Here is a 14,826-nt window from a genome sequence, read left to right as displayed (position 1 = left end):
AGACAATAGTTATTAATATAATTCATGCTTACCGAAAAGGTGAGCGACCACGTTTCTTCTTCTCGTCCTTTATGTCACCATTCATCTCGCCATATCCATTCATTTCAGCGTCACTGATCGCGTTATCTAAACGTGATCCATAAAGTGAACCTTTCCTGGGCGGTCTGGCAGGCTTACCTCTTTGCATAGGAAGCGGCGATTCTTTCATCATCTCGTCCGCCTCAGCCGCATCTTCCGAATAATTTCTTTGCAGTCCTATTCAGTAATATTTGTATTAAATTTGTTGCATAATATTATAATCGGTATATCATTACTATAGCATTACTAGATATTATAATATTATTGCTAGATTAAATAGTTTTATTTAAAAACCAATCAATCTTTTCATCAATCAATTTATCTAAAATTTTTTTTTAATTACAACTAGTGAATAAATTTAAAAAGATTTCTCAAATATAAATCAAATATATTAAGTTACTTATATTTGATTTATTTTTATAGCCACAAATTTTTATTTTAATTAAACATTTTTTATGTGTTATATACATTTCGAATATAAATCACAAATCATATTTTTAAATTAATGGTTTCTATGTAATTACCTTTGATATCGCTCATACTGAAGCCAGATTTCATAATCTGTTCTAAATGAGCCGACGGTGCTGTCTGTTGCCCTTGCTCAATTTGCTCGGCTAAAAGTCTGTTCTGCCGCGTTTTAATCTCCTGCCACCTGCGCAACTTCTCACCCTCCGTTATGAAACTAGATTGGCAAATTACAGGTAATGATAATCGTAGAAATTCCCAATTAGCCTTCTCCATCGTTTCGAACGTGTTGTGAGATATTTTCATACACGGCGGTGTGTCGGAACCAGCTGGTATCCTAGCCACGTCGATTCGCGTGTCGGCCATGTCATCGGTGTTCTCGAAAATGGGCTGATCTTTCGTATACCAATACGTGACTAGACGATTCATGTTCCTGAGAAAATTAATAAACGACATTAATTTTTATTTTTCTGTCACTTGCTGTATTTTATTTTAATAAAGAAATTAAAGTTACTTACACACAGAACGGTTCATAACCCTCCTGCAAACCACAAGTAGTAAAAAATTTCAGGGTGTTTACATCTTGGCCAAATGTTAGTCTTGCCTTTTGCCCAACGCCAAGGGTAAACGCAGGCACGAAAGAGTCGCCTTGCACATCGGCGAAAGAAGTTTCACCACCGAGTGCATCCATTAGCAATTCTCCATTTAAGGAGAAACCTATAACGTAATTCGCAGATTTGTATTGCGATATACTTACATTGAGCATATTATTATGAAAAGTCGAAACGAACAATATAATTCAGAAAGTTGTACAAAATAAAGTAACAATAATGGTTACCAAGTGATATATCTTTTACTCAATAATTTTAACTGTCAAACATTCGTTTCGGCTTATTAGAAAAAAACAGAAATCTAATTAGGCGATAAATAATTATTACAATTCGTAAATATCGAATGTTATGACACATATAAAACGTAAGCTTTTACGATTTGTATAAAAAAAATAATCGTACTAAAAATTTTAATAAGATTCTCTTAACGGCTTGAAACACTTTGTAAATATAAATTACAGCAAAGCAGGTGTTAAAGGCCGTATGAAGAGCATCTGCTTTCATCCATAGTTTTTAGATATTTGGAGAAAAATATATATATATTAAAATATTTCAAAATTCGAAAATAAAGCACTCATTTTATCTTTACTCATACGACCCATTAACACAAAATCAAACAAAATAGGCATGCCAGCGGCGTTATTTGAAAGTGATGTAAAAATCAAATATGTGCAATATTATCATACACAGACGAGAGAGATGCACTAAGTAATAACTCTTACAATAAAAAATAACAAAATATAAATATATATAGAGATAAAAAAATGAAAAGAGTTTAACAGTTCATAAACAGGACAACGAGAGATCTTCTTCAATATTTTTTATTCGATAGTTTAACCCATGTTCACGTGCAGTATTTGGCATTAGTTTGTAATTAATAGTTTGTAATTAATAGAAAATATCATATTTAGAGAAAGATAAATAGTTTAAAAAGACAAAGAGGCTGTGACATTTTTGAAAAAATTTTATCATGTGTTTTTGTGTTCGTAAAATAATTGTATATTCGGAGATTACTGTTTCAGAATGCACGTGATATGATCGATATATATAATATCTGGGGTCACCCTAGTGTTAGTGATTAGTAGGTATGAATTATAGAAGCACTGTTGTCGCTGACAGTATAAACACTGAGTAGAGTACTGGATACCGGAGAAGACATTGGGCAGATTATGATTTTCGTCGCTTGAGAGAATTATTAATGATGGTAGAAACCAGGACTGCTTCTGGTTTTGTGGTTAACCCCATAAAGAAATGTGTTAAAATGACAAGATGAAATAATTTTGTGTGAAAAATGCATGGTTTCCCCAGTTGTTTAAGCAACCGTCACAACGGAGTTTCTTTTTACCAAGAAAGCATTAATGGAATAACTCTTCCTCGAAGTGCATGGCGCGAAAATTTTGCCTAATAAATGTCTATTTGAACATCAAATGATTCCAAAATTATATTGTGTTCTGTAAATTAAATATTATTTTAATTTTGTATAATTATTTATTCAATTTTTTGCGCTGTTATATTTTTGTTTTCAATACAATTTGTATAATATATTTACACGGTTAATATTATATTAAAGATCTAATATTGTATAGAGATCTAATATATTATGTTACAGAACTATCTAACGCGAATAACTATGCAGAGCAAAACGGTTCGTGTTAAAAATCGCAATGTCTGTATCCAGTAATCTATCACCAGAGATCAAATCGTATGTGTATAGCTTGAGATATGGCAGCTAAAGCGTTCGCTTAAAAATTCCGTCTTACTAATCGTTCGGTCAATTAGATCCAGGAAAACACCGACAACGTCTCCGACCTGCCATTGTTTGCCGAACGTTTCGGCTGTGCCCGAGTATACTTTTTCCTCCTTTAAAACAGAATGGTTCACCAGTTCAAGGTTACTTTCGCTCGTGAAGATCAGGACAGACCGGTAATCCAACCGCTCTATTTTTGTCCGCGGTCTTAAACACCTTGTACACATTTATTTTCTCTATCGCTATTAATATCGCTCTTGATGTCATTTATACTCATGCGATATTAAAGGTTTGGCATAGTATACAGTTAAGTAAGATACCTCGAGGAAATTACGCGGTTTTTCCTCCCTCGATATCGATAAAGATCAAGCCACACTTCGCCGAATGAAATAGTACCAGCGATTTTATTTGTCTTGGGACAAGGATGTAAGATATAAAACCAAAGTCAACATGAAAAGAAACATATAGAGCGAGACAAAGACAATAGTAGTGACGAGAAAACTCAGGAAAAGAAAAGATGTGTATACGTATAGTGGGGCCTCTAAGATCGGCTAATTTGGAAAATGGGACTCTTACTGATCGTTCGGTCTGCCACGTCAATGAAACATCCAACTATGTCGCCCACTTGATATTTGTGACCAAATGACTCGTGGGTGCCAGCGTGCACTTTAGTCACCTGACATTCATGTTCTTATGGATTATTCATGTTTCATAGATCGCAATAAAAGCCATATAGCGCTTATAATTAATATTTGCATTCTTACAACATAAGAATTTCCGTGATTGCACGCAACTTCCTTGATTAATATTTTTGTAAAAATAAATTAAATACGAACTTTAAATTAATAAAAAAATGAACTTTAAAATCTATATAAAGTTCTCACCTTTCGTGGCTACAATATATTTAAAATTACGGAAAATATATCACAGTTTTTTAATAAAAGATGAAGTAAATTTGAATTTAATTTGCACAAAGATATTTTTATTTAATCTGTTCATTTTATTTATTCATTACTTAATTCGAAAAAAAATCTAATATTTTAGAAAAATGCCGAATTATCATTCTAACGATTGGAAAAATTGTTTCATCAAATTTCAATGAATATTGTCGTTCTAATTTTGAATGTTAAATTATGAAAAAAGAAATTATATCGACACTTACGTTATAACCATCAAATGCCCAAGTACTTTCATCACTGCCTAGCATACTTCCTGGCATACAATCGGCTTTCGCCCAACCGACTCGCATAGGCCCAGCTGTGAGAACTTCGAACTCGAAATACCATTTTCCACTGCTTACTGCATAATGTTTCTCAACCCTGTAAGTTCTGAAGTATAATTGTCGTAATCTGCTTGCCTCCAAAAGCAATGCTAGAAATATCAGAGAAAGTAAATACATTATATTAATACGTATAATCTATCAAAATCTTTAAAAAATATGTACTCTAAAAACTCTAAAAAATAATCGCTATTTGAATTTAATGCACACATTTAAAGCTTTACAAACAACCAATACAAATTAAAATTTAGGACTTTAGGAGGACGAAAATAATTTTTATTTGTATGGTAATTAATTATTACAAATTGTAATTATATAATATTAAATTAATAGCAGTAATGTTTTATATATATATATATATATATATACACACACACATGTTTCGTAAATACTTGAAAAAAAAAGATACAGTGTTATCTTTGAGGAAAACTTGATTTGTTTTTTTGAATAAACGAGTACATTTAGCCAGGATTAAAATTCTCACCCTCATGCTGTTCTCCAGTGGGTGGATCGAGCATGTATCCGTAAACCAACAGAGTCCTGACGGTTTCGCTGGCTGTATCTCGATTGGCTTTTTTGATAGCTTCATCGACTTTCGGATACGGTACCAAGTGGGGACTTCTCCTCATTTCCGAATCCTCGTTCAATCCGTATGTCCACCCTTGACTGATTCTTTCCTTTGCCCAAAGATTATGCGTGTTTTCTGCTAATTGATCTACGAGCTCCTCCATTTTAGGAGTCAACGTGATCGCAGATAGATCAAGAGGAGCTGGTTTATATCCACTACTTTGCAAAAATGGTTCATTTGGCAACCTCAAAGTTTTTATTCTAGATGGGGGCTTATCCATGGTGATGTAATATCCCAGTGCCAAAATGGTCTTCAAGGTCTGCACAGCCAATTGAGTATCATAGCGCTTTTCCGCGGCTGGTAGTCGCTCGAACTGTACTATACAGGGGTGTATCTTCCTTAGATCATCCCTGACCTCGCCGTAGATCCAACCGGCTTCGATTTTATTCATCGCCCACATCTCGTGAATGTTCTCCGCCAATTTATCTCTAATCTGCTCGACATAGGCAGGGAGGTTGACCATGGAAGTATCGACCGGAGCTGGAACGAAGGCAGTGTCGTCCTCGACCAGCCACGGACCCGCCAGCACCACCTTATTCATATTACCAAAATAGAAACATGGGTCCAGTGACAGAATTTGTTGCGGCAGCAGGCTCTCCACCAGCGGCGAAAACTCTTCCGGTGGTTGGAACTTTAGTCGACCGTGATCACCACCCAGTAAAAATCTGCAGGAGAGTTTAGACGAGCAACTGATAGCAGGAAAGAACATGCCATCTAGATTAAAGTTTCGAAAAGAGCCCATAATGTGAGTGCCATTGAAAGTAAACGTTATCACGGGCACCGTTAGATCCAAAGCGCAACCGATCACGTCGCTTTTTCGTATGTAAGGCTCAGTGGCACTTTGAACTACTTGTGTCTTCCTACCGCCGGTCCATAGATAAGCGCCATCAAATCCGAACGAATACAAATCATCACCTACGCCGTTTCCACCCCATTTTTCACCACCACCGGGATACGGCATATAACTGTGAGGAAAAAATTTTACTTTATTAAACTTCTTGATAATACGAAACTTAAAACTTAATTGAATACCAAAGATACATAACTACTACTTTAAGAAATTATAGCCAAAATACACGGAATTTAACTATAGATCTAAAAATAATTTTGTTAAAATCATTAAAATGATTATGTAAGATATATTCAAGCTGGTAATTAAAATGTTAACATTTTTTACAGCCTTACTTATCATGCTTGAATTTTCTACGTAATTATTTTAATAGTCCAACAAAAGTATTTTCACATTTGTATCTATCTAAATTTTTAGATACTTCAGCGAAATCGTTCTTTCCATTTTTACATTGTAAATGAAGACTTAGAAAACGTAATCTAACTTAATTTACCCAGCGGTGTTCGCCCATCCGATTCGCAAATGCGGCATCATGTGAGTCGTCTGTTCAATGTGATCCACTGTCACCTCAAAATACCATTTTTGATAAAGAGCCGAGCCCTCAACTCTGCCGACAAATATATTTGGTCTAACGCTCGCCACATGATCCACCAGCTGCGTTTGGAGGAGCAAATTTTTTCCAGGCAGCAGAAAATCGCAAATGTTATTTTGTGAAGAGCGTACCGCGACACCATTACCGACGCATAGCGAACACAAGACATCCAGAACTTTCGGATCTCTACCGTGTTTCTCCAGCAGAGAAATAATTACTTTTATATGCTCATCCTGAAAAAATTGGATTCATTTTATATAAATTTTTATTAGATTTAACTTATTCTATAAAAGCTTTATTCGTGAGAATATTATTGTTTGTCAAATAGCTAATCTACATTGCAAAAGCAATTTACCCTCATCATATTTAAAGCCTCCGGTGAATCAATCAGAACACAATGAAGTACATCCAACATTCCAGTTCCCTCACTGGAAGCCTGCGAGCCCAATCGACTAAACAGCCAATTCAGACGATTACTATTGGCGAACTGAGCGCAGTTGGTGTGATTTCCTTTAATAATGGCTGCCAGTAGTTGATAGAGATACCCGGATATCTGATCCCAAGCCTGACCGCTCTCGTCGCCGGAAAGAGCGACGAGAAATCCTTGCGAAGTAATCACGTTAATCTTGTCAATAGCTTCGAGGATCAGATTTAATATACCCTCCTCTTGGAACAAATCCTGACGATTTCTGAGAGCTCGGAACTTATTCTGTTTCTCTTCGTGTTCTGAAAGAATCTATTGTTAGCAAAGTAATCTGAAGAGAGAGATTATATTAAGAAAAAAAGAAAGATCTAAAAATATTATGTAAGAATATCTTCTTACCCATATCGTCCTCGGGTTGAGCAAAGTAATTGATCAAGTCTTCAAGACACATTACCATTTCATTAAGATTCACGTTTTGAAAAAACATGGACGCTCTTCTATCCACTTGCAGCGTTTCTAGGCCTCTAAAACATATTCGGTATTTTTAGTAAACTCCTATCCCGTTTTCTCTCTACTTGATATCCGATATTTTTTATCTGTCTTTCATACTTCTATATATAGTACATAATTTTCTTTTATCTCTTTTTACATTTTAAAAATATTTCAACTACAAAAACTTACGTGATGAATTGAGTAAACAAGCTACTGCACTTTCTGATGACGCGAGCAGTGCGAGATTCTTCTTCCTGTGATCTAGAAAAATCCAAACCATCGTCCATCTTACCCTCTTCATGGAGTACTGCCTGTTTCTCTTCAACTTTTCCGACACCCTTCTTTTTCGTTTCGTATGACTAAAACAATATCGCGATAAATCTCATGAGAATTACTGTCGTAATTTTTATTACAAGTAATTATTTAATTATTTTTAATGTTTAATTTTAGAAGAAAGTTAGAAAAATTAATTTTTTGATTTACTTTATAGGACACCCAGAGGCACGTGGTGGCATGTTGCATAATCACGGTAGAGTCACCATACTTTATAATCGGCATTCCGATGACCTCCAGATCCTTGTCCTCAAGAACAATCTTTTGATCATCCTTCTCTTGCCGCAGCCAGAACGTCGAGGTTTCAATTGTCGCCTCGTTCCTTAGAAAAAAAAATCCGGAATTTCGGAAACATTATCATGATCCTCTAAGAATTGCCGTGACCCTTGAACTTTTCTAAAAATAAATATTAACCTATCGACCAGATAGAGCTCGTTGTTCTCCTTCACACCAAGATAACGTCCAGTTGTTAAGTGTCTGATCCGCATGGGATGTAGCCAGTTGATGAAGCCGCCCGCCCATTTTGTCCTGGCGAGTTCTAGTCTCCATAACGACCTCGCTTGGCTCATCACGCTACCGCCCTCGTAGATTACGAGGCTGTAAAACCACGAAGAAAATATCTGTAAAACGATTATTTCTATCCTCTCTCCTATTTTCAAAATAACGATAATTTTTTTATAATTTTACGCTACTCTTGTAATTATAAAAGAGATTATTTTACCCTTCTAAAAGAGCTTACTTTTGACTGGGTGCTGGACTCCATGTCGATGGTATCGTCAAACACTCGTCGCCTCCGTGGAAGAACCTCAACACATCACCGCCGAAGACATAACCGACGTACTTCATCCTACTGATACCGGTACCATATGGTTGTACCGACCAATGCGTCACGTGAAAAGATGCGTTCACCACTGACAGGTCATTTTCTTTCGTCGTGTGCTGGAACGAGAGAGATATAAATTCTTTTTCTATTCCACAAGAAATCCTTTGAAATATTATAATCTTTTGTCAAACTTACCAAATATCGTTCGGTCGCAACAGATACCAGAATAAGATCGTCACCTACACGTACCTTCTCACCCTCGGATCTCTGCTTGGAGGCGGGGTGCACAGTCCACCAACATGCCTCACCTTCGAGAATAAAACTTTAAGAAATTTCGAACGATCACGAGATTCCATACTTCTCGACCCGTCAAAAGTTTACCAGCTTTACATGCAACTTCAAACTTCAATTTTGTTTCAATTCTGTCAAAAGTTATAAGTTCATTTAAGAAGTAATTATTCATGAATGTTTAACAAAGCGATATATTATGCCAATGCCGGAATAGAGAGAAATAACGTTAACTTCGATAAAAGGATTGTTGAGAGTTGAAGCGTAATTGCGTTGCACCGACCATGAGAATGTTCCTGTAGACCGACGTCAAAGGCTAGCTTATCGTTCGACGAACTCGTTGATAGACACGCCAGGTACTGCAGTATACGATCATAGATTTACGTAACCATGAAAAATTAATGTGGCATAACAGCGTTATTATAAAGAAGAGCAATTTACCATGTCGCTGTTTAGATGTCGCAATAATATGGCGTTACCGTATAACAAGGTCCTGTGCCCTGACCCGGTGCCCTTTCCCTGGAAGCATCAAAGGATTGGTCAAAGCCCTTGCAACCCCTCATGCTAATGTTCCTCTCATATATCGTACGAGATTTTAATAGTTCGCAAAATAACAGTTTCTTAGACAACTTCTACAAGCGTACTGATAAGAGAAGGCCATAAGTGCTGGTCAGGCTACGATGCGAAGCTTATGAGGCGTAAATTGAAGACACAGCACTAAACGTTTTCGAATGTAGCTGTTAATACGACATTATGCAGTCAAACGAAAGAAAGCGGTTGCTGTTATTAATCCCAATATATTCGTTATATTAATGTTAACTGTACTTCTCAGACATGATAGCTTAATTGATCGATGGGTGAAATAACATCTCGGTATTTGGTGAAAAAAAATTTAGGAGAAATTAAATACTATTATATAATTCTGTAAAAAGTAAATTATTATTAAAATTCTATATTAAATAATTCTATGAAATTCTATTATGTAAATGTCAAGAATCAAAACAATACAGCTATTTATCTTAAAAACCATGTAAATTAGATTTAAAAAATTATTACTATTTAATTTATAAGTCTATATCTTTACGTTGTACAAATGCAACGTAATGCAATGTGAAATCACGTTTAAGTGACGCTAAATAGAGACATGAATATGGACTATCGTATTTTTCGAAATTTGGCTGAGGCCTTTGCCACGAACGTACTTATCTACACTTGTATCTTCACCCAAACTCGATCGAACATTACGATATTCTAACACACAAACAAATGATCGTTTTACCCAAGAGCACGTTACGGCGCCCCGCAGACGGTACGAAAATTATACTTACTAAACTGTCTTGTTGCTGTAAAGAAAAACATAAAAGGTAATGAATCTCGTTCGTCAAGTGTCGAATTTAAATTTGTTGTAAAGAAAAAGGCACAGAAAGAGAAAAAGGGAAATAAAATAATACATTTCGCGATTATTTATGATAATGGATCTCGATTAAATTTTTAGATGATGTTCTATTCTTTCTACAATGCTGACATGTTTTGAGTGACAAAATCACAGATAGGAACCATCAACAGAGAATGATAAAACATGAAATTGATGAAATTGATGTGAAGTCTTTTTACACGACTATGGACACATGCCACAATCATTCGGACAAGGGGTGCGGCGGGGTGGTTGCTTGCAGATGCATTGAAGAGAAGCTATTCCGTATAAGGAATCTTTCGGAAATTATTCGGCGGAAAAATTGAGCAAACCTAAAGATCTAACAGACGTTGTAAAGATGTTACACTAGAAGACATCCCAATTTTTTCGGATACCATTCAGCGTTTCTTCTTTCTTAAACATCTTTTAGACCTGTGTGCTGTTCCGGAACTTTTTACACAGAAACTGGCAAAAGGGGGCGGGTTTTATGGCCCACTCCTATACAGGTCGAGCGCGTGTAACAGCCTAATATTTGACCATTAATTTGTAATGTAAAGAGCTTCTAATCGCGAGACGCGGGTGATCGTACTGTTCGCGTAAACTACAATTAGCGGATCGTATGAGTCAAGCTCGGCTGTATGAGCCTCGTCATTCGTAGTCACATGTTCGAATTATTCACCTCCCTTGAAATGAAGGAGTCGCTGTTTCATTGATGGCACGAGTAGAAACTACCACTATTTCCTGGATCTACGAGTTTCGTTAGCAAAGCTGAAGTCATACGAGTGTATGATATTAAGCAGATAATTTATACGTTACCGTCTCGGAGCCGGCAGCGGTAACCAATTCCTGTAGGGCCCTCACCGAGAGGGCCTGCTCTATCACGAATACGCATTGCGACAAGTCCGGTGGTATGTTCTGGAAGAGAAGAGGGATTAAGTATGCACAAAGACGAGATAAGAGACGTTGTTTGCGAAATTTGCACACTCGCTTTTACCTTATCTGCGATATTTTCGAGAAAACAGTGTCGATTACCGAAACCCTCGGCTGCCAGGCAGACCCTCTCTCCTGTTGCGGTACAGGACAGGCATACCATATCCTCCTGTAAATTTTAGATGATATCTTTATGTGTGTTCTGCATAACAATGATCTACTTTATTTTTTAAGGAAAGCGAACTTCACCTTTATGTCACGTTATGACATACTTGAGTATAGCATATAATTCAATTCATTGTTTATAATTTTCATAAAAATAAACATATTGCGAAATTCTTTTCAATCCAAACGTCAAATGGCATTAAGAAATATAATGATATCTAGTAAATGTTATATGTATCTTTATTAATAAAAATGTTATAGGCAATGTGGAAAAAGCATTGGAAAAAAGTTGCCATACCCAGAATTGCATTGATGAGCATTAAAATGTTAATTTTAGAATAATTTTATAAAATTTCTGAAAAAAATAATTTATTGTTCAAGTAGATCTTCAATAATTACTTTAACTATATGTATATATATGTGTGTGTTTGTATATATATATATATATATATATATACATGTATACAAATATTTCCATTGCTTTAAATTCGAAATTTATGTTAATCGCAATTAAAAAAGATCTTGACACAAATTTCTCTCGAAATTGCATCGCGTTGATGTTTGCTGTGTTGCAATAATATGCAATACCACCTAAGGATTGTGCAATCCACAACAGAAATGGTTCCACGATGTAACGATCCGTAGAATTTTGTGGATATGGAATCAAGGTTCAATGAAGATGTCGTCAGATAACGAACTGATATCATTGATCTGAATGATATCATTTTAAAAAGCATTTTCACTGCGATAGTAATAATTAGCTTTTGCGAAATCATATGAATTATGATGCCGGCCGAACTACAGAATACGGCCGCCGTGCCAAAACCAATTTGGACGACCTCAGGAATGCATGAGGACCGGACATACACAAGTATATCGGCTTCGAATGCACCTTGTAATTTTTGGACGTGTCATCGCGAGAAGTGGAAAACGGCGTTATTTAATACAGGTTTGCAATAATATCGCGCCTCGAAAGCTCGTCGAGTGAGTCACTCAATTTGCGTCCGATTTTACCCTTAAATGCGTAGACTTTATTCATCTTTGTATTCAATTTTACTCTGTACTTTGAATTTTTTCTAGCTCTATCCTCTTTGCCCTTTTCTGTAGTTGCAATCTCAAAATATTAATTTCTTACATCGACGGTTTTATTTTTCTTTACACTCGGTCAGCTATTGTAAACAAGAATTATGTATTCATGCCCTTTAACTTTAACTTAAGACACGATAGAGAAAAAGGAAAAAAAGAATAGTTAATTGAACGATAAAATGAATAAAAAATATATGAGAGCGAATGTAGAAGCCGGCAAAACTCGAAAGTCTCAGAGAAAGTTGTCTTTTATCTCGTATTTCTGTAATATGGTTAGATCAGATGACTTCATTACTCAATCGGTACACACCTATATATAAATTACATATGATGAGTTGCTAAGATAAGATTGTCCCGTATTTAACAATTTCCAAGCCCAGTTTAATGGTATGAGGAGAAAATTAATACGACAGCCTAGCAATCATCTAAGTGCTTTCTTTTTTACCTTCGTTCTAAATAAAGTAATGTGTAATCCAATTAAAAATCTCATATTAAATTATATAACTGTTATCGCAAATACATATATAAAACATTTTCAGAAAATGTTATCTTTATTTTATTATTAAAGAAAATGTTATCTTTATTATATTATTAGAAAATTACAGTACATTGTATAAACTTAAAGTAGATTAAACATGCACGCGCGTTTATCAGTTTTTAATTAAAAAATTGTTAGTACCTGCAAGCAATTTGTACTTGAATTATTCTTCAATTTGCGTTCAATTATTTTTCAATCGCTAATCAGTACGATTTATTGACAATCAAGAATGTGATAACAACGTATCTAAGGCAATCAACCGATTATAGAGTTAAATCGATTGCAGAACCCGGCTCGCAGGACCGTTCGTGCAAATGAAATTGCTTTGCACCACCGTATTAATCGTATCCTACTTGTGTCGTCACCACTACATTCACTCTTTTTTTCTCTCTATATTTTAGTAAGAATATAATCCGAATATTCTCGGTTATCGGATGCAATGCGACGGTGGGTGTAACTAGGAACGGGCACGCACATTCTTGACTTGTTTAAGTTTAAAAGAAATTGAAATGCAACGGAGAGAAATGCATAAATAATGTTAAAGGACACATTAACATAACTTCTTGCTGGGTTAAACGAAATGGCACGCGATTCGCCATGTGAGATCGTATATTTACTTTTGAAACACGCGAAGTACCGAAAGTTTCTGCTGGAAATTTGGCAAGAAATCCTAATCTTGTTTATCGAGATATTAATAAAATGCAATCGGTCAATTCGCTGATGACGCGGATTATGATTCATAAATTGCTAACGTTAATTAGATATATTATATGAAGAAATATTTGTATTCAAAATATTTTCCAATTCGTGATTATGATTCCATATAATGTACGCGATAAAATAAAAATTAAAAACTCTCTATTATTTTAATTTTTTTTATTATAATTGCATCAAACATGTAATCCAATTTCTTCCTGTGGTGTTTAAAATATTGATTTTACTGTTAATAAATGTAACATCAGAGATTATATGGAAACACATAAATAAGAGTACATAAGATTTTATATTTAATTTTTTCTCTTAACATTAAAATAGAGTTGTTTGTAATTTAGTGGATGAACGAGCGCGACGTATGCATTGATAATGAACCAAATACATCGTTTACTTCCGGCGTCGGTTGACGATCGAAACACATATTGCGGTATAGGTCAAGGATAAACCTTCATTTCACAAGCAGATAACTCCTACAATTCCATCAAACCGACGAATAATCATAAATCATATTTAACCTTTTCATATTTATATTGCACATTTCAAGATTTTTTATTCAGATGTACAGAAAAAAAGTTAGTGCGTGATATGAGAAAGTTATCACATACACGATTGAACATATTTAAAAAAAACTTAAACATTGTTAAAATAAAAATCCTGAAAATATAAATTTATTTAAAGCAATCCTTTCTAAAAATTCGAAGCTTGATTTAATCCTTTCCAACTAAAATTTACTCAAGTTAACTTAACAATTCGTTGCTTCCTTTATTCATGAGAAATATCAGCATAAAGTGATCGTTTGATAAACATATCGATAAAAAATGAGCCTCGTGACGGCACCATTGAGCTGGAAGAAGCTTTAGAAAGGTGTACCCATCGTGCGTGTGGTATATCGTTTGTTGTTCGATACGCGGTGCATCCGACGCACGCTGCATCGCGGTATATTAATTATAAATTCATCACTTTTCGATGCGACATCACTAATGAAAGCTACGCGAGCTGACAGCTATCGATCAGACAGAACAGCGTCACATTAAATTCTAAAATTAACTAAAAGCGACTAGCTTTGAAGAAGCGACTTTAAAGAAGAACCACGATAAAACATATGCGATATGTGCTGGAAACTTCGCTAGATTTCTATGCGCGCGACGTGCATAGCACGTGTTGCAAAGTACTGTCAGCAAACTGCACAATGAATCACTCGACTATGAGTGTCTCCTCGAAGGCGGCATTAAGGTGAAACGTAATTAATTAAAAGTTATATCTACTTTAATGAAAGAATTTTGAAATATTATTACATTGTTACCCATACTTTTTTACTTTATCTGCAAAAATTTGAGTAATTTATTTTTTTTAACTTGAACAATTAATT

The 14,826-nt window shown here is 35.2% G+C and overlaps 1 protein-coding gene across 13 annotated transcripts in view; it reads right to left on the bottom strand.

The window, feature by feature from the left end:
- Nucleotides 1-14,826, bottom strand: part of RyR (Ryanodine receptor) — a 42,926-nt gene that overhangs the window by 20,182 nt on the left and 7,918 nt on the right. For 6 of the 13 annotated variants that reach the window (XM_018517758.1, XM_018517760.1, XM_018517761.1 and 3 more), the window contains exons 2-20: nucleotides 11,019-11,123; nucleotides 10,841-10,939; nucleotides 9,939-9,953; nucleotides 9,052-9,129; nucleotides 8,894-8,969; nucleotides 8,518-8,630; nucleotides 8,239-8,438; nucleotides 7,914-8,096; nucleotides 7,650-7,821; nucleotides 7,356-7,525; nucleotides 7,074-7,198; nucleotides 6,606-6,976; nucleotides 6,152-6,483; nucleotides 4,665-5,773; nucleotides 4,064-4,272; nucleotides 2,915-3,014; nucleotides 1,062-1,260; nucleotides 603-976; nucleotides 33-255 (exon numbers count right to left, since the gene is read on the bottom strand). In XM_018517758.1, coding sequence (XP_018373260.1) covers nucleotides 33-255; nucleotides 603-976; nucleotides 1,062-1,260; nucleotides 2,915-3,014; nucleotides 4,064-4,272; nucleotides 4,665-5,773; nucleotides 6,152-6,483; nucleotides 6,606-6,976; nucleotides 7,074-7,198; nucleotides 7,356-7,525; nucleotides 7,650-7,821; nucleotides 7,914-8,096; nucleotides 8,239-8,438; nucleotides 8,518-8,630; nucleotides 8,894-8,969; nucleotides 9,052-9,129; nucleotides 9,939-9,953; nucleotides 10,841-10,939; nucleotides 11,019-11,123 — 4,253 coding nt within the window. Of the gene's footprint in view, nucleotides 1-32; nucleotides 256-602; nucleotides 977-1,061; nucleotides 1,261-2,914; nucleotides 3,015-3,477; nucleotides 3,578-4,063; nucleotides 4,273-4,664; nucleotides 5,774-6,151; nucleotides 6,484-6,605; nucleotides 6,977-7,073; nucleotides 7,199-7,355; nucleotides 7,526-7,649; nucleotides 7,822-7,913; nucleotides 8,097-8,238; nucleotides 8,439-8,517; nucleotides 8,631-8,893; nucleotides 8,970-9,051; nucleotides 9,130-9,938; nucleotides 9,954-10,840; nucleotides 10,940-11,018; nucleotides 11,124-14,826 lie in introns of all 13 variants that reach the window. The other 7 variants (XM_018517769.1, XM_018517771.1, XM_018517768.1 and 4 more) reach the window with 3 other exon arrangements.

This window comes from Trachymyrmex cornetzi, unplaced genomic scaffold, assembly GCF_001594075.2.
Source record: "Trachymyrmex cornetzi isolate Tcor2-1 unplaced genomic scaffold, Tcor1.1 scaffold725, whole genome shotgun sequence".
In the NCBI taxonomy this organism is placed as follows: Eukaryota; Metazoa; Arthropoda; class Insecta; order Hymenoptera; family Formicidae; genus Trachymyrmex; species Trachymyrmex cornetzi.
The sequence above is the reverse complement of the archived record's forward strand: the minus strand, read 5'-3'. Positions and strand labels throughout refer to the sequence as shown.